The sequence below is a fragment of the Heterobasidion irregulare genome, assembly GCF_000320585.1.
Source record: "Heterobasidion irregulare TC 32-1 unplaced genomic scaffold scaffold_07, whole genome shotgun sequence".
Classification (NCBI taxonomy): Eukaryota; Fungi; Basidiomycota; class Agaricomycetes; order Russulales; family Bondarzewiaceae; genus Heterobasidion; species Heterobasidion irregulare.
Genome location: NW_009258203.1, coordinates 289031 through 311116, shown reverse-complemented (window position 1 = coordinate 311116; position 22086 = coordinate 289031). Strand labels below are relative to the sequence as shown.

At 47.6% G+C, this 22086-nt stretch overlaps 8 protein-coding genes across 8 annotated transcripts; 2 read left to right on the top strand and 6 right to left on the bottom strand.

The window, feature by feature from the left end:
• Window positions 1-191: 191 nt before the first annotated feature.
• HETIRDRAFT_117307 (uncharacterized protein) lies at window positions 192-1485 on the bottom strand (the record flags this gene model as incomplete). The annotated part of the gene is made up of 5 exons (XM_009549801.1): window positions 192-280; window positions 512-584; window positions 780-893; window positions 1107-1305; window positions 1370-1485. The coding sequence occupies 5 exons, from the start codon at window positions 1483-1485 to the stop codon at window positions 192-194; spliced, it is 591 nt and encodes a 196-aa protein (XP_009548096.1).
• Window positions 1486-2065: 580 nt separating this feature from the next.
• HETIRDRAFT_419223 (uncharacterized protein) lies at window positions 2066-2248 on the top strand (the record flags this gene model as incomplete). The annotated part of the gene is made up of 1 exon (XM_009549800.1): window positions 2066-2248. The coding sequence occupies one exon, from the start codon at window positions 2066-2068 to the stop codon at window positions 2246-2248; it is 183 nt and encodes a 60-aa protein (XP_009548095.1).
• Window positions 2249-3214: 966 nt separating this feature from the next.
• On the bottom strand, window positions 3215-3826 carry HETIRDRAFT_322977 (uncharacterized protein; the record flags this gene model as incomplete). Its single annotated transcript, XM_009549799.1, has 1 exon — window positions 3215-3826. The coding sequence occupies one exon, from the start codon at window positions 3824-3826 to the stop codon at window positions 3215-3217; it is 612 nt and encodes a 203-aa protein (XP_009548094.1).
• Window positions 3827-4597: 771 nt separating this feature from the next.
• On the top strand, window positions 4598-6694 carry gor7 (GMC oxidoreductase 7; the record flags this gene model as incomplete). The annotated part of the gene is made up of 5 exons (XM_009549661.1): window positions 4598-5136; window positions 5282-5638; window positions 5695-5773; window positions 5834-6082; window positions 6140-6694. The coding sequence occupies 5 exons, from the start codon at window positions 4598-4600 to the stop codon at window positions 6692-6694; spliced, it is 1779 nt and encodes a 592-aa protein (XP_009547956.1).
• A 2321-nt stretch (window positions 6695-9015) lies between these two features.
• On the bottom strand, window positions 9016-9747 carry HETIRDRAFT_171958 (uncharacterized protein; the record flags this gene model as incomplete). Its single annotated transcript, XM_009549798.1, has 7 exons — window positions 9016-9087; window positions 9150-9163; window positions 9241-9269; window positions 9322-9335; window positions 9394-9447; window positions 9507-9565; window positions 9627-9747. 7 exons carry the CDS (start codon window positions 9745-9747, stop codon window positions 9016-9018), a joined length of 363 nt encoding a protein of 120 aa, XP_009548093.1.
• Window positions 9748-12491: 2744 nt separating this feature from the next.
• Window positions 12492-13126, bottom strand: HETIRDRAFT_322362 (uncharacterized protein; the record flags this gene model as incomplete). Its single annotated transcript, XM_009549797.1, has 2 exons — window positions 12492-12588; window positions 12636-13126. The coding sequence occupies 2 exons, from the start codon at window positions 13124-13126 to the stop codon at window positions 12492-12494; spliced, it is 588 nt and encodes a 195-aa protein (XP_009548092.1).
• A 5038-nt stretch (window positions 13127-18164) lies between these two features.
• Window positions 18165-19199, bottom strand: HETIRDRAFT_419217 (uncharacterized protein; the record flags this gene model as incomplete). Its single annotated transcript, XM_009549796.1, has 2 exons — window positions 18165-19052; window positions 19107-19199. The coding sequence occupies 2 exons, from the start codon at window positions 19197-19199 to the stop codon at window positions 18165-18167; spliced, it is 981 nt and encodes a 326-aa protein (XP_009548091.1).
• Window positions 19200-20892: 1693 nt separating this feature from the next.
• Window positions 20893-21805, bottom strand: HETIRDRAFT_419216 (uncharacterized protein; the record flags this gene model as incomplete). The annotated part of the gene is made up of 5 exons (XM_009549795.1): window positions 20893-21180; window positions 21230-21363; window positions 21414-21489; window positions 21547-21698; window positions 21748-21805. 5 exons carry the CDS (start codon window positions 21803-21805, stop codon window positions 20893-20895), a joined length of 708 nt encoding a protein of 235 aa, XP_009548090.1.
• Window positions 21806-22086: the final 281 nt, after the last annotated feature.

The following is a 22086-nucleotide window of genomic DNA, read 5'->3' as shown; positions in this document are numbered from 1 at the left end:
TTACAATAATATTCCTACTGCGCTCAGACAACTCCGGATGACCTCTGCTTGGATCTCGCCTTGTTACGATTGCTGAAGACGTCTGCTCGTAGCACACGAAGGTGTGTTTCAAGTGCGTCTAGAGATGCATCGACTTGCTCGCTCTTATTTCAGGGGTTCGCCCTCGCGGAAGAGTTTTTTTTTCTAATTATCTATTCGGTCTTTATCTGGGGTCTAGGCTCCTTGATGATCACTTGTTCCACCTTGATAACCGTGCAGTCGACACTCGACACTCTTGCCTCTTCAAAGATCGCGATACGGTGTCATATTGGCTGGTAGAGCCGTGGAGATACTAGTCTCGTTGACTGGCGCCACAAAATCTGTGGCTCATACATTGCCGTGCGCGGGAATATGGCAGTGCGGAGGCTCTTCGCTTGCGATCGAGCAGCCAGGGCTCGCCGGCCTATTCTCACATCATGGTGGATCAGATGTGGGCGTAGGGACGAGTGGGGGCAATTTACGGACCACGCACGTACGACGTGCGTTGCCTCGGATAGGCCATTCTTTACAGTCGGCACTATCTTCTGGGAAGGCGGGAATAAGCCCTACCCGGCATCATAGAACGGCCACTGTGCCGTCGCATATGGAGGAAATAGTAGCCCTCACGACGGTTCCAAGTAACACCGAGGCGTCCTGCACACAGAGAGCTATCAGCATCACGTTCTCTATCGATGGATACACGGGATGTCCTGCTGCAGGTCGATTCTTCGCAGGTAGATATTGACCTTGAGCTGTCAAACCTTGCTATGCGATGTCGTGGTCTCGAGTGCGCCAACGCCGGCGAATTCGTCAGCGAACGCATTCTGGTACCGTGGCTCCTTGGGAACGTTGCCCCGCCACCATTGTGGCTCAGACTGAGGGCCGAGAGAGTACGACACAGGTGTATGTGGAGAACACGGGTGATGGTGAGTAATGGTTGAAATGGCAGTGAAAGCCTACGGCTCATGTCCACCTATCAACTTGTATCCGGGCCAGATGGGCATGGCGAACCTGCTTGTTGAGCTTTGACACCGCGGCCAAAGGAGGACAGATTGTTTTGTGCTCGGCTGGAGGCGACGCCGGCGTACGTACGTGTCCTTGCATTTTCGTGTCTCCGCGAGGATGTTCTTTGCTTTTTTCTTTGCCTCCGTATGATCTTGCTTTGTGGCTGTGTCCACGAGGCCTACATGTCCTGCGATGGCGAATATTGCGCGCTCCCGACCGCGTGGAGATTCGTGTACCATCGCAATCGGGATCTGGCGTGCGCGGTCTTGTAATCCGTGACACCTTATATCTCGAATTCGATTCTCTAAGCTCATTTTCCGGATTTTGTTGTCCTTTGTCGACTGACCCTTGCGGCATCTCCTGCAGGTTCAATGTGACTTCGACCTCAAAATCAGTCGGTGCTTCAATAGTAAACGCACATAGCCGTAAAAATACCTCTCTCCTTGCCATCCTCCTCGACATCTCGGTCGCACGAAAGGGCTCGACGGCAGCAGGCACAATCTATTTCTTCAAAGACGTACGACTACCTCCACTCCTCCATCGCCATAAACATGCGCTTTATTAATTGTCGACGTCGATTGCACGATCCGAACGTCAAGTTTGGTTCTTGATTTGTAGATTCTTGTGGTACACTTGCTTTGTTCTTCATTTTGAAATCTCTCAAGTGCGAAGCCTTGAAGGCGTAATTTTCCGGCCCCGCGCATGCGCGTTGTTTTGCTCGTGCAGGATCGATCCGAGGGTTGGAAACGATACAACTTTCGATTATCCGCAGCAAGGTGAAAGGCGGGGCGATGCACGCGATTAATTGACCCGAGTGTCAATGGAGTTAGTCTTCGGAATCAGATATATAGGCGGAGGCAAGTATGGGGTGTACATCTACTCGATGACTATTTTCCGTCTTGTCATTTTCTGGCTCTTCTTTCTCTGGCTCCTCTGGACTCTCGAGAGGCGGGGGTTCGCCTCCCATGCTACCTCAGGCCCTTGACTTTCCGTCGCCTTGCTGGTGCTGTGGGCCTTCACATCTTGGGGGTCGCTTTGTCGTATGCTCCTCCAGGCCCGTGGTACGAAGAAAAGGCTGCTCGATCGGCGTCTCAGTTTTTGCGCCATCCGCTTGAAGGGGACTGTCAGAAATTCATATGCCCGGCGCCGGATACACCTGGACGCGGGAACACAACTTGGTTATAGAGCCCAGCCTCTAGAGGCGATACAAGGGGAGTGGACATAAAAGGTAAGCAATACGCGACTGATTTCGACGGGCGACCTTCCTCTCACATGTGCGTTTCAGGACGTTACAGTGCGCACGAATTGAGATAGTGTTATTCGGATCTGTGTCTTGATTCGACTCGTGGCATTTACACACTTCCGGTACCTGCGCAGCAAATGGCTCAATTTCTAGACGCCCAACTTCTACTTCGTAATGCATCTTGGAAAAGTTTATCACGGGCTGCATAAAAACAGGCCCTAACTTTCACACAGTCTACATAATGTTCCCATCAGTGTTAAGAATCGTTTGATAATCACAAAGATTACCGGACTGCATAAATACAAGCTGGCGTTCGTATAAAGAGCGAGGGCTTCAAACACGAGACATATGTTCCGAATCAACTTTGCTTTCCTTCTCTCTCGCCACAGTCACAATACTTCTCCCCAGGTCGATCTCATCGCTCGAGCTAGCGTACGGTGCGGGATCGAATCGGATTGTCGACACAATCTTTTTCTGCGAGGGATCGAAAGTCGAGTTCACAAGACTATCGTTATTCGGCACAGCGTGCCTGTTCCAGTTTTGCTTGTTAGTCCAGATGGTGGCGAACACAACACCCAGTATGGCCACATAGTTATTTGAGAGGAGCACGTAGGACCCATTCGTGAAGGAACGGTCAGACGCGATGAGGATGATTTGAGATATGTTCATCATGACACTGTAGTCGTCCGACATTAGTAGAAGCCTTTCGAGGAGTAGGAAACAAGACTCACGGAAAAATGAAATTCCCGAGAGCGATGAAGAATAAGGATTGAATGCGCGATAACAGATTGCCTGGTCGCGTTGGAACAGAAGGTGAGCACAAGCTTACGAGCGACATGTACTGGGTTTTACTCACGACTTCGGTGCTCTTTCACTTCCTTGCTTGCCTTCTGAAATTGATACAGCTTGTAAAGAAAGAACGCCGATGAATAGCTAGAAGACTCCGCATTAGAATTGCCAGAATCCCGAAAGAAAGTAAAATACACACAAATTGTCCGCCATTTGGAGAGACCATTCGGTCATGATATATCGATTATGAGGCCATGTAGATTGCGCCGCCAAAAGTACGCTCGGAAGACGCCCACTGGTATGCGTGAATGAATTGAGGTACAGCACGATCGCGATGAAGCGTCCACACTTGATGAGAACAGGAAGAAGTAAGATCGCAAGTAAGGTTCTCTTTGGCGTGATCCGGAGCGGGAAAAATGCAAGCAGCCGGAAAAGAAGAATGGAATCGATGAATACAGGGGATATTGTTGCAAATGCGATGACGGCCGTCAACAAGCTCGGAGATACGGGTTGGTTAGGATAGATGATCTGTTTTGTCTCCAGCGCAGCGTTGATAGCAGCTTCACATATGCCACTGCAGCATGCAAGGATATTGAAGATAAAAACAGGATGACGTCGAGTCTCTGGAGTTGAAAAGAAGAATAGGGTAAGGATGACGGGGACTAGAACAGCCCCCAGTGGCGTCAAGACCAGGATAAAGTTGAGCGAAGGTCGGATGGCAGCAATATAGTTAAGACCTGGAGGAGGAGGGGGAGGAACGATGACCGACATGTTAAGCAAGATGTAAGAGTGTAGGAAAACGAGAGACCTGTGGAATACTGTCGAAACATAAGTCTTAAGTACTTGAGCATACAGCTTAGGCAAATGATGAAGACTTACGACTGCAGAGTTGGAGACTCATATTCCTCCATGCGCCTTGTCCTCGAGGTGCTCAGAGATGGGTAGAGAAACACAGACTTATGTGCCTATCATGATGAAACATCAATGCGTGGACGTTCAAAACTACGTTTGATGTCGGCATGCAGTGTCATCAATGCCTAAGCGCCATGCCAGGTTCAACTTCAGAAAATGTCCCTACGGCTGCTCTAAATGAGGTTCAGATGTGATGGGTTTGGATCCGACCCTCTTGTGTTCGACGCAGGAAAAAGATCAGGGGTACAATGTGCCGATATGAGTGTCAATGGTCAGTTAGAGCATATATGGCTTGGCTCGTTGCTATCCTAAGGCGGCAGTGATGTTGATGTTGATTTTGTTGAACAACAACTCGTGATGATCCGTGATTATGAACGACCAGCGTAAAAATACGTCCTCCACACTTTCTCATCCAGTCCTGAGATGATTGAATGACTAGGAGAAACATCAGGTTCATCGGAGTTTAAAATATCCTCAGCGCATCATTATCCGTTCCCAGGCCATAGTGCTTTAGCAACCGCTGTCTTGATATATGCCGGCAAGTTTCAAGGGTGTGCTGTCTTTCCACATCTCCCTGGGCGACCCCCGCAGAGATTTGCGTCTGAACTTTGGACCTTGCCAAGACACCATATGTGGCCATTCACCTCGTCGTATCCTGAAGTCAAGCTCTATGAGCTCTCTGATCAGTACGACTACATTATAGTTGGTGAGCTATCAATCTTCCGGACAAGAAAGCTAGCTTATACGTGTATTATACAAGGCGGAGGTACTGCGGGCTGCGTGCTTGCCAATCGTCTCAGCGCCGACACGAAAACACGCGTCCTCGTACTGGAACGTGGACCCCTCGCGGATTCATGGGCCTCCCGAGTCCCTCTCTTCTCCTCTGATTTCGCGTCAGATGGATCGCGAACCCTCAAAATACCTTCCGTCCACCAAGAAATCCTAGGTCACCCTCTCGAGCTATATACTGGAAAGGGTCTCGGCGGTACTACCAGGATCAATCAGATGTTATACATGCGCGGCCTTCCAGCCGAATATGATGCATGGAGGGATGCTGGAAGGAAAGGCTGGGGCTGGGAGGATCTGAAGCCCTTCTTTCTCAAGTCCGAGCACGCCAACTATGCTGCGGATTCATCCGTTCATAGCAAAAACGGTTCGTGCACGTGCAGGTCAACGCGCACGAGGATTGACCACGGGACATTTTCGACAGGTGAATGGCACAACTCAACCAACGAGAACTTCTACTTCAAGGGCTTCGACAAGTGAGTCACGCCCAAGGACCTCATATCTATGTTGACTAACAAATTCGCGAAGGGCAGTCGAAGCATGCAGGGACGTCGGACTTCCCTACATAGACGATATTAACTCACCTGAGCACCCTGCATTCGGTTGTGGTCGTCTCCATTTCACACGCGACAGTGATGGTCACCGAAACTCAACATATCATGCTTTCCTTCCCAAAGAACTTGCCCTCAAGAGAAAGGATAACTTACATATCTGCACCACGACGATGGTGAGCACGTTGGAAATTGAGGTCGTACGGGACGGCAGGCGAGTGGTCAAAGGTGTGCATCTCTTCAATGAGCACGGTGAGGAGCGCTTCGTACGTGCCGTCCTGGAAGTTGTTCTGTGCGCGGGCCCTTTCTCTTCCCCTCAGATTCTCATGCTTAGGTAAGGATCTCGATCCGCGTATCGACCGTACTTTTGCTTACGCATTCGCTGGTTAGTGGGATTGGACCCGCCGAACATCTCAGGGAATTCGACATCAAAGTGATCAAAGATCTCCCTGCAGTGGGCTCCAACCTTGTGAGTGCGATGTATCTTTCTTTCGGTCATTTGGTTTGACATGGGTGGTATTTGTTGCAGGAGGACCATTTTGGTGTCTCGATCGCTTTCCGTATACCCATGCGAGACTCTCTGGTCTCTCTAGAAAAGCGCATATGGGTCTTTTTCATGGAGCTCTTTCGCTACATATTGTTTGGGACCGGCATGCTTCTCGCGCCCGTCCTTCAGGTGGCCATCTTTAGCTCCTCCAAATTTCTAGATGAGAAAGGCATCCCATCTAAGACCAAGCTCGCCGAACCTGAAAGTTTACCGGATATTGAGATCATGCCAGTATGTATTTTTCTCGAATTTGATGCTGCGTTTTACTCATAGCATTTATGGCTATAGATGGCGTACGACAGCGGCGATAGTCAAGTTTTCGATAAGTCACAAGGCGTTTTCAGTTTCCTGAACGTGCTCCTGCACCCTGAAAGCCGCGGAACTGTTCGTCTGACCTCCAATGATCCCGCGGCTCTCTTGAAAATTGACCCGCGCTATCTCTCCAACCCGGTGGACTTCGCTCCCCTCCGCGCATCTCTTCGTCTCACGCTCCGCCTCTGCGATCGCATGCGCGCGCGCGGATATCCGCTGGAAGACTGGGAGGTCCCCGAAGGCGAGGACGATGCCTCGCTGGACAAGTATATCGTCAAGCTGAAGCGCCATCGCACGACATACCACTACGCATCGACGTGCAGGATGGCACCAGAAAACGATCCTCGAGGTGGAGGTGTAGTAGACGACGAACTACGTGTCTACGGCATACAAGGCTTGAGAATCGCAGATTCTTCGATATTCCCGTGGGTGCTGGGCGCCCATTTGCAGGCGCCTACAGTTGCTATTGCGGAGAAATGTGCAGATATGATCTTGAAAGGTCGCGAATCCTCGGATGTGAGGATTGCATAGTGGTCTAGCTGTGGATCCTCTCCTTGTTTAACCTTGCATTTATACCATTGGTCGCCTATTTCCTCGAATCCCCCACAGCCAACATGGCCATGTAATCAAGCAGTCTCACGAGAGGTTTAACAACCATCAATCAATGTGAGCCCCGATAAGCGTTAGATGGCTCCACGGAATAAAGGTGGGCCATACAAGTCATGGTCGTCTGGTCGTAACTGTAAAAGCCATCCACATTGACGCCGTACCGCCAATTAATGAGAATGTGGGTCCAATTCAATTGGCAGTCTATATGTCCCCTTGCCCCTCTTTTGCTCAGAACAACTCCTATAGTCACAGGCGAGGCTAAGAGAAGCCCGTGACGATGTAGAAAAAACGCATGCTTGGGTGCCGGCCGCCCAAGGCTTCGGACTCGGAGCAAATACGATCAGTCATAATCGAATCTAATCGCCACTCACTTGAGAGGGCTCTGACGTGTCCTCTTATGATTTCCGATTCAACGCCTGCCAGTGCTCCACAATCTCTACTCGGAAGCTTCGAACCAGCATTACGTATCACGACTTGGCCTCATAAAAAAAATTGAATAATGGAAGAATATTTCAAGCCGTGAGTTCTTTTTTGACTCCTACAGTCGTTTCTCGAGACGTGCTCGTCCTCTATGGTCCAGCACGAGGATTATCATACATGGGATGACGGCGGGTCACACTGCCTGGGAGAGTTTTTTTGGTTCAATCGATAGGCACTTAACAAAAAGCATAGACAGTACCAGTGACTTACAGTAGAGATTGTATAATCCCCGGATTTGCGCTCCATGTCTAGATCGACTAGTTCCACGACCTGCGCCTCCGAGGACGTAGTGTCACAGCTGAGTTCAACATTCACCGGTCTCAGGTCTCTGCCACTTTCGAACACTCGCGACTCTGTTATCGAGGATGCGTGGCGGCTACTCCCACCGCGCACGACGAAGCCTGAGAATCGGAGAGTCGATATGGGATCTGTGTCGATGTTGCGCAGATGACTACGAGAGTTGAGTGTAGCCAGGAGGCTGTTGATATAGACTATATATGATATGAGTGAAGGAGCATATCTAGGAGAGCACAGGTCTCACGGTGCACGGTAAAAAACTCGAAGCTTATGGCCCAAATGGTATCCGGTCTAACGATGAGCTAAACGTGGACAGAGATATGGGGAGTAGGAACAACAATGCATGGAAAATTCGGATAATACCTACAATTATTGTTTGGAAACCGACAACGACTCTGCAGCAGAGTATCCTGTTATGAGCAACAGTGCGACAGGCCAAGAGCACGAACTCACGTGGTTAGGACAAATCTGTTGATGGCATATAAAATGAGCGTGTTGATCAGTCTTATCGACCTATCAGTTGATTAGTTACTGTAACTTTACAGATGGAATCTAAAATGCATCATTTGGAAGCGCACCTTGGCTGACTGGGGCGGGTTTTGTAAAGCGCGAGGGACAGCGCGCTTGCCGTGACTGCGTCCAACACCACCATGACCACAAGCAATGGTTCCGTTGCTACGTACTGCCCGCTATTTCAGCTCTGGACCGTTCATCATGGAGAGTGAAGTCGATTTACCACGGCAGCTTTCAGCTTCAGAGGTTGCCATAACTGGAATCTGTCAATTGACGAACGTTAGCTACACGAAAGGTGTTGAAGCAATGAAGGGGCATGAGTACAATTCGACAGATAGTCCTGAATGTAAATTTTGATGGTAAGGATATGACCACGGAAGGTTATAAGGGTTTGCAACACATACTGATGCCGAGCGCTGGTAGAACAGGTTTGTCCGGTATGTTTAAACCCACTTGCGAAGATGAGACAGAGGTGCTCTCACCGAGTTGGGCCAAGATTAAAGTCGTCTGCAGATGTAAAGGTCAGTTACATTTAGCTATCTTGCACAGAGACTAGTCGAATGGTGATACATACGAGAACTGTCGTTAACAAGAATCGCCACACATTTCTCGTCACTGCGATCCCAAGTCAGTATGATCATGAACACTGACTGCGACACTTCAGCAGAGACTCACTGTAGTAGATCATTCGTGCAAAGAATCTGGAGGGTTTGTGAGATATTGAAATTCATTTAAGAGACGGGTACTTGCATTTGCACAATGCCATAGCTAACAACCTGTCAAGTCATCATCAATGCCTTGGAATCCCACACAGAAACAAATGGCGAACTCCGATGCAGGTAGCGGCCTAGGTAATAGGATCGACGATCAAAATTTGCTAATGATCAAGGGCTCAGCGAGACTTACATGGGCCGACCTGCAAATAGGCGATCAATAGATATCAGGGGTGATCATCAAAGCTTCATCAGTGAGACTGCATACCATACACCGCTTATTAACAGTAGCGGATTGGCGTAACTGAGCACCTATCGGAAAGCTCAGCATGTGGGAGAGCCTAATCTTCAGGTAGATACAGTATGTGACGCACAAGGTAGTAGTATACTGTGTGGCATACTTCAGATAATTCATCAGACACTGCTTAAGCTTAATGACTTTTAAGTTAGAAATGGTATGCGCACCAAATGTTGCATGCGTTGTTCCCAACACCCTGTTCAAGAGCATTGATTCAACAGCTATAGTAGATCCGCATGATCACGAACCACAATGATAGGACCTGCGATATAGATCAACGAGCTCACTAAAATTAGGCGTATATTGTCTTATCGACTCACCATCGCTTTCTTCAACACTCCGTCATTTCCATATTTGAGGAAATACATGTACGTCTGTCATAAGCTAGGTCAGCCTGTCAAGGAAGACCGACGATCCGTAGAAATTGATGCACCTGAAGTACGGACAACCCATACACCACGAGCATGATCATGCAACAAATGAGCATCCCTCCTGTAGAACGAAATGATTAGAAAGCGGCAGCGAGTATCTGGCATAACTACTGCGGGCTCACCGTAGCTTTGCTCAAAAAAGGACTGTGAAATGGGAGATATGCGATCGGGAACGAGAGCATTGGACATGATGACAATACTGAGACCGTGATCAGCGACGAGACTTGGAGATGCAAGCCCCATGTGGAGGCATGATTACTGTACTTATGCAAAACTCGCCTCAGCGATTCAAGGAACGTCATGCAACGCTGATGTCCGGCGGAACCAAGACTATGCGAATCTCATTGCCTCTTTCAGTAACTTCCGTCGCGGAAAGAACACCGATGACCAGTTTTGAAGAACAGAAGTTAATACACCTGGTGCTCCAGGTGGAGTTGTATGCACAGACCTCCGAGGCCTTGTACTGTAATCGGTAATCGGGGATGAGTCAGGGTTCGATGTGCGGCCAGACAATATCAGTCACTGACTGGCCTGGAAAACATGAAACGATGGAGAGAGAGAGAGAGAGATGGGCACTCTCGTTTCCGACCTCCGCGTACTACCCAAAAATGCCTTCCTAAATACCTCGAGCTGACCTCGAAGAAACAGATGTCCCTGATCTACTACTTCTCTATCTTGCCGGGGAAGCTCCGCTCGAAACGCCCGCGAAGCAAAATCGCAGTGACAGACAGGGAGCGAAGATCTCACTGAGTAAGAGTTCAAAAGTAATCTATCAATCGCGGTCTGCGGACTCACTGGTAATCCGAGCTCCGATGCTCCGGCTGAGTCATCATCGAATGCGGGCAGTCTATGGGCTTCTCTCCGTGTAACACCCATTCGTTGCTCGGAAGTAATCGCTATTATTCTTGGGTCATCAAGCCTTCGAAATTTACCTGAATTTGTAGCATATAAGGCTGCAGTGCCCAGACCTCCCATCATGCACAATCTGTTATCAGTCAGCAGGTATTCAACTTTCATTGCACCATAGCAATCCTATCCACTTGGTGGATCTGACCCTCTATTAGGATCTGTTCTTGTGCACTTCTAAGCTTGCTAAAGTGGCTTTCCAAACACACAGACATCAATCTGCTTGGCATCATGCTCAGGTCCGAGCCTACAGATCTTGACAAACACTGCACAGTGGTACAACTCACAGCTGTGGGCCTTACAATGGCACTGCTAAGAACACTAAAAGTGGGCTCAATGACACATCAGCAAAATAGCAAAAAAAAAAATTCTAACCTTGTAGTGCTTGAGGCAAGGTTGTAAGCTTCAAAATATAAATAAAGCTTGACAGACAGATGTACTTAGTTTGTGTAGATTTAGCTTGTAAAAAAATGCTCTAAGTGTAAACAGGCTTTTGGAAGCTCAACAAAGCTAGATGTTGTAGATAACTCCCTTGTACCTTTGAGCCTGTGTCAAGTGTATGGTTGTAGGCCATGTACACAGTGTTCTATAGCCACTCACAAGTATATCTGGGAAACCACCCCCTTGTATTAGCTCTGGATTATAATAGTGTCTAAAAGTATCTAAAAGTATTGATAGCATCTAAAAGTGTCTAATTTCCTAATTGGGAGCAACACATTGTAAGCATTGGATTAGATTTCCAAATTGGGAACCACTTCTTTCTGTGGCTAAAAAGATAGTTTCTAATTTCATAATATTAGCACTAATTCTATACCAAGAAGTCTTTAATTAGCAGTAGGAAATACTATCAGTAAGAAGGTCAAGATGTGGCACATTCTATGCTATTTCAGCATATTATTCTTCTTTATATATGCCTGCACTATTATCTTGTCGCTCTTTTGCTGACTTTACAGCTGCCTTTACAAGGGATATATAAAGAGAAAAATATACATTGATGCCCCAGCCACTTTGTTGGCAGCTTAGCAGCTGCCACAAGAGACTATAAAGACTAGGCTCGGACACAGCCGGTCTTTCAAATTCCGCTGCTCCACTATGCTCCGTCAAGGGCCCCATGGGAGACCAGCTAGGCTCACTGGTCGCGGTTTTGGTGGGGCACACCAAATGTGAGTTCAACTTAGCTAAATTTAGTGCAATCTTCAGCCACCACTACTATACCTTGCCTTTCTCCTTTTTCTCTCCCTTTCCTGTCTAAACTGACTATGTAATATTTCATTCATATGGTTAACTGTGTCTCTATATATGAATCTGATTGATTATTATCTGGAAATTCATCTTCAAAATCATCAAACACGAGGTTATCATCCCCCTTCTTGGCATAGCCATCCATACCAAGTGCTACATCCTCCATGGATGTCAAATCCAGGTTGGGTTGAACACCCTCGTCGAGATCCACCTCATCAAAATTATCTACACTTGCATCACTGTGCTCATCACTATCATTGGTGGTCACATCAGCATCTGCCAAGCTGTTAGTCAGAGAAAGCCACTACATTGGCATAACACTCTTGAGCAACATGAACATACCTGTCAATGGGTGGCTATAAATGACGCTGGCATCAGAAAGGCTTGTGTTGCCTTCACAATATTCAATAGCACCAACTAATTGTTTGCTCGGCGCCATTGCTATAATGTTGTGAACATTGAATTAAATTGCTTCAACACAGTTGCTGCTCCCTATGAAAGTGACATATAACCATCAACAATCACATCCACAGCAGGTGGGTCATGATCATTGGATGCCCAGCCCTGCTGTTCCGCGTACACACTGTGATAGGAGAGACTGCCCATCAACTCGTCAATGTTGTCCATTAGGTCAGGCACGGTGTGGCAGTTGCATTGCTTGGAGCCTAAAACATCATGGACATTAGTAGCCAGGCGGCATAATATTTCCATGTAAGGCGCAATGGTTTCATGCCACTCCCAGGAAGTGGTGCTGCCATGCACCTGATAGTAGTCCTAGTTGGGGTCTGTTCATGAACCAATTAGTGGGTTGTCATTGACAGAAGTGCAGTCACTTACCTTTATCCAGAAGTTAAAGTGCTCTTACAATAAGTCCACCTCATGCCAACCTTGAGGCTTCCTGTTGGATTCACCAGCCAGTTGTTGAGCACAACCTTACTGTGGAGATTTTAGCTATATCATGATATATAATGTGCAATACTTACATGAGGGATGCCGGCCAGACATGTGTGATTTTGAGGATATTGAGAACGTGCCCCGAATCACCAGCCTTGATGGCGTCCAAGAACTCCCTTAAATGCAGTGCATCACGTAGAAATAGGATTGCATTTTCGAATACCATGTTGCCTCGGTGAGAGCTGTGAACTGCGTGTTCTTGTTGTAGATGATGAACTGTACAATTATCAGTGAAACGGTTGACAACAGTCGCAGCATGTGACTGGAGTGTTTCCCATGTCAAGCTGTCCATGTATTTATCCAGTGAAGTCAACTCTGCAACTAGGAGAATATAATGTAGTACCTGGGCATAAAAGAAGATGAAGATGAGATCCTGGCATGTTTGGAATGGGGGCAGGGATGTCGCCACAATTGGTTTGCACTCCAGGATCATGTTGTGAGTGACAAGGGATGTGGGGTTGGTGAGGAGGTGGTTGGGTTGACCGAGGTGAGTTGTGATGAACCTGTGGCTGGCTGCCATCTTGTAATAGAAGAGGCCGGGTATGAATAGTGCCCATCAAAGTGCTGCTGCATCTGTTTCACTGCCTGCACAATATGCACCGATGGATCAAAGAGGTGCAAGCGACAATTGATCACCAACAATGAGCTTGAGCTCTGTGGCGAACTCTGACATCGACGTATCAAGCCACAGTTCCTTTAAAACAGCATCAACCACCTCTGCATTCCCAGCAGTCAACGACTTGTTGATGTTCATTGCTGGCAGGGGATAAATGTCAGTCTTGTGTAGTTCTGTCTTCTGATGAGATGTTAGAAGGCTCTCTTAAAGGGGTTTTTGGAAGCACTGCACGTTACGTCCACCATGATGCACCACGATCGTAAGTACAGTGTGGACTAAGCACGTTTGGAAGAAGGTGTGGTCACCGGTGATGCGCTTGCGATGGCTCTGCATGCGAAAACACAACACAAAACACACCACTAAACACAGGGTAGGTGGGGAGCTGACTTCACTACAAATATTGAGGGACCCTTTGTAAGTTGCGAGACGGGGCGCGATATACGTACTACGAGATATCGAGATATCTAGCGAGGTGATGCAAGGTCACGCGAGAATACTCTCATGTGAAACGAAGTGGTGGACCGTGGGCCAAGGTGCGAGTGACTGAGTCAACTTCAAGGGCAGCGACAAAGGCCCTGACAATAGCGGCAATGAAGGCGACGAGTGCTAAATCGAGCGAGTGCGATGTCGGTGCGATGCGATATGAGCGAGATCTTTGTGCGAAGTTGAGCTCTAAGCAGAGGGGTGTTCATAAACTGGTGTATTGCAGTGTCGTAGGCAGGTATTTATAGTAAGTCGAAGTGAGTATAGTAAACGCGAACTTGTAAGGTAAAGTAAATCGATATTGCGCCAAGACCGTAACATGGAAAGATAAAGAAAAAACCACGCGCAGAGGTGCTCGCAGACCGCGAGGTTCTGTCGTGCCGCGGTCACAAGACAAAGCGATATTTAGTAAAGAGGTGTAGCGGTGAGACGAGGTAAACTCTAGGAAGGTGGAGGGGCAATGGATCATGGGACCTGTACTACCCAATAAGCGCACACGATAAAGTTCTCTGCGATATTGCGTCGCGGAGCTGCTCGCGGTGCGGTCCGTGCAGTCGATGCTTGCGAGGCGTATGGCGAGAGCTTGGCGAGGTCTTTGCGGGTGCAGCAGGCTCGAGGTCGTCGTGCGATACACGTGGGGGCTGAGTGAGATGATGCGAGGCGATGACTGGGGGGTACGAGACAAGACCGCATCGGCCCGATACCATAATGCTGAGGTCGTAGTGGGCATCGGAGGGAATCGCTCTGGGCAGCGGGGCCACCCGGCGGTCTCTGGGGTATCCCCTGAGGTCAGCATGCTAGTGCTCGTAGAACTGCAAAAAACGGGGTCCCGGCGCTTAAAGAGGTGGCGTGCTCATCACCGGGTTAGAGTATGAGGTTGTCAAGTGACAGGGGAGGTGCTTTGTTGAAGGATTCGTCGAGGTTGGTCACTTGGAGTCCCTCTTTCAATGCATTGAATAGAGGTATCAATGTTGCGCACATCCTGTTTGCTTGTGTGTCTGTACCACTGTATCATAAACCTGATCTAATGTTTTGGGCAACAAACAGACACTCACCAATCGTACCAACTATCTGTGACAACACTTTCTGGATCCAGTTGATGTTGTCATAAATAACCATAAAAGGGCCTTCAGCAGCTTTTTGTCAGGCCACGTCGTGCATGCTCTGAGACAGAAGCTCCAAAGTGCCAAGATGCGACTCTTGGGGTATTGGAAAGAGTCAGACGGATGTGGTAAGTGATTGCTCCCTTTAATCATCTGCCTGGGTCGCTCCTGTTGACTGTACTATAGTGCTTGTTGATACCGCAGCCCAAGGGTTGTGTTTATGTCCTCGACCTGTGAGAGTTGTATAGCTTACGCTTAGCCCCAGGTGATTCAAGACCATGATTTGTTGGCGCGAGGCGCCAGTCGAATACAGGTAAAGTCATCTGAAAAACCACCCCTTTGTATTAAGCTCTAATTAGTTTTATTTATGCATAATTAAGAACGATTAGGATTAGACATTTTTAGCTAACCCCCCTCTAAACCTGTTCTAATTAGACATAATTTTCCTAAATTAGGAATTATTAGGATTGATTATAACTTGAAATTTCGGAAAAATCATAATAAATCAAGCATCACAGTTCTCATAGCCTTCTTATAGAATTATGTCTATTAGAGCACTAGTTTAATACCTAAACACAGAATATACCTTATAACAAACTTACCTTCTGCCAGAGTTGAACCAACAACCTTATGTATGCAAGCACCTAGGACAGATGCTCTAAGCCACTAAGCCACAAGGTCTAAGATATAAACTTGGTAATCTAAATAAGTAGACATAATATAGGCAACCTCAACATCTCTGATTTTATTTAACATTTGTCTTTCCTCTATCTTATAAATAAATAGGTCAATAAATACCCAAAAAGTCAGGCCTTTCAGGATTTAGTTTAAACACCAGCTAAGAAGATAATAAACCAATGGAAAATTGATAATACACTTTATATAGGATAAAAATAAATTATGGCACTTATACAATTTGGACTGAGAATATGTAAAACTATGATTGAGTGTAATATTCAATGGGACTCTACTAGTATAGACAATGCTACCTTAATTTGCAAATTTGATCAAAAACATGATTATGAATAATCAAGATCTAATAAGAGAAAGGGGTTTTCCAAATAGCCACTAGTGAGGTAGAGGGTGGGGACAAGAGTATATGTATGGCATGCCTATATATAAATAAGCTCAAGATTGTTGGAGGTGATCTTAATATGCTTAATGCATATATTTCCTATATGGCAGGCAAATATATCATTCTGGCACCACATACCAATATGACTGTCTTTTCCACAGCCTAATAGCTAGAGGAAAACACCAAGTTTGAGCATCTTCTGTATGACAAGGCAATAAACAATATAAATAGTGCTAAAAATTGTAATATTAATAGTGATGATGATTGTGTGCTGCACAAGACAGTATTAGCCACTATACTAATAGACAAGGTCTATAAGGCTGCATATAGCATATCCCTAAATCCAACCTACATGTTGTGTCCTATAATGACCAGCATTGGCTAACAATGACAACTTTAATGATCTTGTGTGCAAGGCCAAGGTACTGAGGTCTTCATAGCCTCTTGTGGCAGCTGCCAAGCTGCCAACAAAGTGGCTGGGGGCATCAATGCACATTTCTCTCTTTCTATGTCCTTTTTAAAGGCAGCTCGAAAGTTAGCAAAAGAGCTATAAGATAATAGTGTAAGCACATATGAAGGAGAGTAATGTGCTAAAATAGTATAGAATGTGCCACATCTTTACCTTCTCGCTAATAGAGCAGTAGTACTTACTATTTCCTACTGCTAATTTTAAGATTTCTTAGTATAGAATTAGTGCTAATATCATGAAATTAGAATCCAATTCCAATGTTCACAATGTGTTGCTCCTAATTAGGAAATTTGACACTTTTAGATGCTATTAACACTTTTAGATAATTTTAGATACTATTAGATATAATCCGGAGCTAATACAAGGGGGTGGTTTTCCAGATGTGATTTTCTGCTTCTCTCATATCATAACAACTCCATCATTATTACTTAGTGCATAGAGGCCATAAGCAACATAAGGGGCTGGCGACATTCTAGTACCACAACGACGCATATCGTCTGATCAAATCAATGATAGCAAAAAACTACATGCCTATGTTCAAAGAGGCTAGAATCGATCTTTTCGCGCCAAAACTCACACGATAAACCAACCTATTTAGATCATTTCGCCCAACGACCGTCTAGAGTGCCTCCTCTTCTTCCCAGATTTAGTTGACTTATGACCTTTCTCGCCTTGCTCATTGTTGTCCATGGGTGTCGACCCCGAGTCTCTCTGGCTGCTTGGATGCATCACATGCGCTGGCATTTTCTCAGTCATACCTTGTGAGCCAGAAGCTACGGGATGATCCTCTCCCTGGTCTTGCGCGAAGGAGACCCTCTGATGCAATAAGGAAGGCGTCATCTTAGGCTTCATCCGGTCAATGACCCTCGTGCCCGCCGGCTGGGGGATACGGGAAGTTGACAGGCCCACATCGCCTTCTGATGGACATGCGACTCGCCTCCGTTTCTGATCTGGCGGATCCAGAACCCCTTCGCCTCCACTCTTGCTAGATCTGTGCTTCGAAGAGTTATCATTCTGGAGGTCTCCTTCAGCGCGAACAGGTATCTTGAGTGTTGCACTTGCGCCCATGCGAGGAATATTGGCCCCAGGGGATACTTTGCCTTTGCCCTGATGTCTCGAATCATATCCAGTGCCCCTGGCGTGCGATGCACTTACAGCCTGAGAGTGTCTCGCTGTTGTCCAAGTGGTGTTGTGTGAATCCATTTTGCCAGCGCCAAGATTATGAGATTTGGCTGGTACCGAGCCACGTCCAGGATATCCTGAGGCATGACGAGAGTCCTTGTTCTTGGACCCAGCTGGAGGAGGACTGTACCTTACTGTTTTCCAAGCTGAGCTTTCCTGCGCCGCCGTCTTGCGCTGTACAAGCATGCCGCTACCAGCTGCCAGTCTCTCATATTGAGTGCGTTCCTGTTGAGATGGTCCTGCCATGTCAGCCCTGTTCCATGCATTGGTCTGAATGGCTGTCGGTATCTTGGTCGACACACCATGACGTCCCTGGCCGGATGTAGCGTTCGGGGCCTTCTCAGATGTGACTGACCTCCTCGTTGCCGCCACTTGGCTGTACAAAGGGACCTTGATGGGCTCGACTAAAGCAGGTTTGGCAGTGCTGATATCTTTGGTGAGTGCGGCGGTCTCAGCAGGTGCAGTGGGTACGACGGATGGATCAGCCTGGTTTGGGTCTAGAGCAGGGAGCCGAGCGGGCGTGGACGCATGAGAAGGCTCGCTGGGCTCGCCTGATCCTTCTACGTTTGCAATCGGTGCATGAGCTGGGATCTCCGGAGTATTGATGGTATCCGCAATGATATGGCTAGTTCAGGCTTCTTTCGTCTGTTGGCGAGTGGAAGGGTGTATACTCCTCACGGAGTCTACCTGAGCATCACTCTGCTCCGCCTCAGGGTTCACGGCGCCTTCTCTTAGTATCCCGGACATCGTGGTGCTTGCTTCGGTCTGTTCTTGATTGTTTTCGGATTTGATGATCTGATCTTTGGACAGCGGTGGCTTCGAGTAGAAGCTCGATGGAACAACCGCTTGTATCCATGAATTGTAGACGTTGTACATGGTGGCCAGCGACTCCATCGCTACAATTCTGTTAACCTTGAAGACACGAGCGACTAAAGGTGCCAATCTCTGCAGTTTAATACCTACCAATTTCTCTCCTGCGTTTAGGAGAATAAAATGTGGTAGGGCATGGGAGCGAAGGACCGGGAGAGTATCGAATGGAAAACAATAACATTCCCAATTTGCCTTTGCCGCGGGAAGGTCCAGCTCAGTTAGAGCATCATCGAGTGGATCATCCCCGTTGAACACTGATTTATCGTCTTGGGCAAATAAACGAGACCCGGAAGCCGGCGCAACGAAGTTGGAATCAGATGCAGTATCATCTGCCTCGGGGATGGTGGGCAGTAAGGGGTCATCAATGGAGATACTGTTATTAGCACCAGGAGTGGAGGATAGTTCAGACGCGGATAGTAAACGATCGGTATTAGCAGTGGTGATTGGTATGGTGTTGAAATCCGAGATAGCACCATCAGCATCTGGAGTGTCAGTGGGTGGTACGGGATTGGAATTAGAGCTGCTATTATCCCCATTGGGAATGGCAGGCAGCACGGAAGTACCGTCTCGGTTGAAACGAAAGATGTTTGTGATATCTGCTGTAAGGGGAACAAGGCGGTACTCGAAGATGTCCTCCTTGCCATATAGCTAGAGTGCATGATCAGCAATGGTGATAATCGAGCTTAATGAATTTGAGCTTACCGACATGATGTCCGGGGGGTCGTCGGATGGCGATACTAGCTTGAGAGCCGCTCTGCGGGTTTCAAAGGCCTCGATGGTTTCCAATGTGGGCATTAACAAGAATTTCTTCTGATCATAGTTAAAATGTCAATCTTTACGGACTAAACAAGTAAGAAAAATTAGAGGAAGCACAGGACAAAATAAGATCATCTGCTTACTTCTGACAATGTTTCTAGGCTCGTCAACGTGAAGACTTTTGTACTTTTGGCCCAGGGCCCACTCGCACCTCGTGAGCTACAAAGCAATCAGGTGCAATTCATACCCACAAAGGATTCACTCACTAGTTCAGGTTTATTGTTCCAGGCTTGGGGGAGCAGATGAGCGTTATCAATCCCTGTCTCCTTCGCCAGGTCACGGGTGAGTAGACATTGTCCACCGTTTGGATCTAAATCGGTCACATCATTCTTGCTGATGGCACTCGTAGATACGCCAATGGGGCGCCTATGTGCGTAATATAATAATCCAGGCGGAGTCTCGTCCTCGCTCCGAGACGTGTCGCAAGGACTGTATAGAGGGTCATCGTCGCTCCCCTCCCCTTCTTTGTCAGACTCAGCGGCATTGTCCTCTTGTGAAATGTCCGGTGGAGCTACGTTCGTATTTATTTCGGAAGGATCCTCCCCTTCCTCTCCACTCAAGGGAGGCAGTGGGCTTGATTGACCATCGTTGAGTTCATGGCTGGGGCTGTGCATTGTCGCCGTTTCGGAGTCGTTGTTGAATCCAGCATCAACCAAGCCCGGATCGGAATCCACAACCATGGGAGCAAGGGCAGGAGTACGAGTCGATGACTGAGTGGTCGTGAACATGATTTACGAGGTAGTCGAGTTAGGAAGAGGTGAATGGAAGGGTCAAGGAGCAAGCTGACCGAAAGGCAGAGGGAAAGGTACTACAATTTATATCGTCGCAATGTTTGCCACCTTGCCACAGACAGATGAGGCATGTAGTTCAACGTCGCGCCGAAATGAAAGCCACATCATGGACAAGAGCTTATTCTAAGGGACCAGGACACGAGGGAAGTAGCGCCAGAGCTCAACAAAGCAGTCCTTACCCGCATGCCACAACACATGGATTCATGCCTATAGTGATCGAGTTCCACAGAGAGGAAGCAAAGGCGCAGTGATCAAATGAAGTAGCACCCAGCCCAGTGATAATTTTACATCGAGTTGACTGACGAGCAAGTGTAGATGGTATGGTTCGGTCACAAAGAATACACATTGCAGTCCAGCAAAGATACAGTGATGGTGGTGTGTGCGTTGGGAATACGCTACATTGTCGAAATCATTTTCCGAGCCGGCTCTTGACGATATCTCTTCACCTGTTCATCGTGGGTTAAACAAGACACCCACCCGCCCGCTGAGAAAGCTTCTCGATAACACTCCCGAACCCACCGTTTCACAGCTTTGGTTACGCGGCAGAGCCATTTCTTCTCAAATTCCGGGTCCACCTCGGTATCCCACCCAGAATCGCCTACAATCAAAATGTCCGATCCACATGGAGAGACACGCGAGAGGGAGGTGGCATATCAAACAACATTTGGCTGCGGGCACACCGCATCGATAACGTCGCCAGTTGCTTTGCATCGCTTCTTCGGACGACTAGCCTGTGATGCACAATTCGGTTGGCCGGGACTAATGAGACCAGAGCGCGACCTCGAATCATTTATTCGAGGTGAAGTCACAAACGTCGCCGGGTGAACATGGTCATTCCATGTGCAGAACATTTGAAGCACAATCAACTTCGCGAGGTTGGCCTATTTCTGTGGGACTCCATAGATACGAGCCATAGCAGGAGTGGTGGTGCAGCATTTGTAGGAAATCATGTCAAGCTTTCTGCCAGCATTGAGCACCACAAAGTGAGGCTTGACTCTTGAGAAGATTGGTGGTAGAGTGTCGAATGGATACGAATAGACAGTGGCGCCTACAGTATCGTCCCTATTGCCCCCCGAAATGTGTTCAGCCCCGTTGCAACGGGAAACGGGAGGAACATTGGGGAATACTGGCACTAAACGGTACTCGAAAATCTCTGCACCGTCGTACATCTAAGAGCAAGTCAAGTTGTATGCAGCAATGGAGAAACAATGAACGCACATCCTCAATCGATGGAACATTACCCTCATGAAGGGGAAATTTATCCCAGCGGTCCCATAGCTTTTCAATTATATCCATCGAGGGCATCAGAGCCCAGCGATCAGATTCAAATAAATCACGCCAATCATGACGAACTAAAGTGTATCAGGAAAAACAAGGACGTCACTGGAGGGGGGGTACGCACGCGATATCATGTTCGAGTCTACATCCATCTTAATGGTGTCGTATTTCATTCCCCATGCCCATTCGAGACGCGATAGCTTGATATCTTGCCAGATTAGCTTAGATGCAATTGACATCTCACGAAGACGGCTGACCATAGGGTGATTGCTCCAGTAACGTTCATGAAAGACATGGCAAAGATAAACAGGGAAATCAGCCGCTAAGTCCCTTGTTATGAGACAGTTCTCTGTCTCGTTAGGCTCAGCTGGAACATGGTTGCTCGGTCCGGCTCTAGGCCATTTCTTGTCTGGTGTAAAGGATAAGCATGTAGCGCATCAACTGGGATATAGACATACTTGGAGAATTGCATGAAGAAGATTTGCATTCAATATTCTTCCAGATACTGGCAGCCATTAGAGGAGATGAGGATAGTGAGCTGCACTGAAACTTAACGGACAAGTTGAACATCTGAATCACATTATCGTGTTTCCAACCACGTGCGCGCGTGACAACTGACATGCTGCAGATCCCTTGCACGTTCAAGACGACGACGCAATACGATACATCACCGAGGGATGCTGGTTGGGTCAAATCGTGGACGTTCGGATGATGTAAACATGGTCTCTACGTTGAATCATATCAGTCTGAATGGATCTGAATTGGGCATGATTCAGCAATCTATTTCAATTATACCC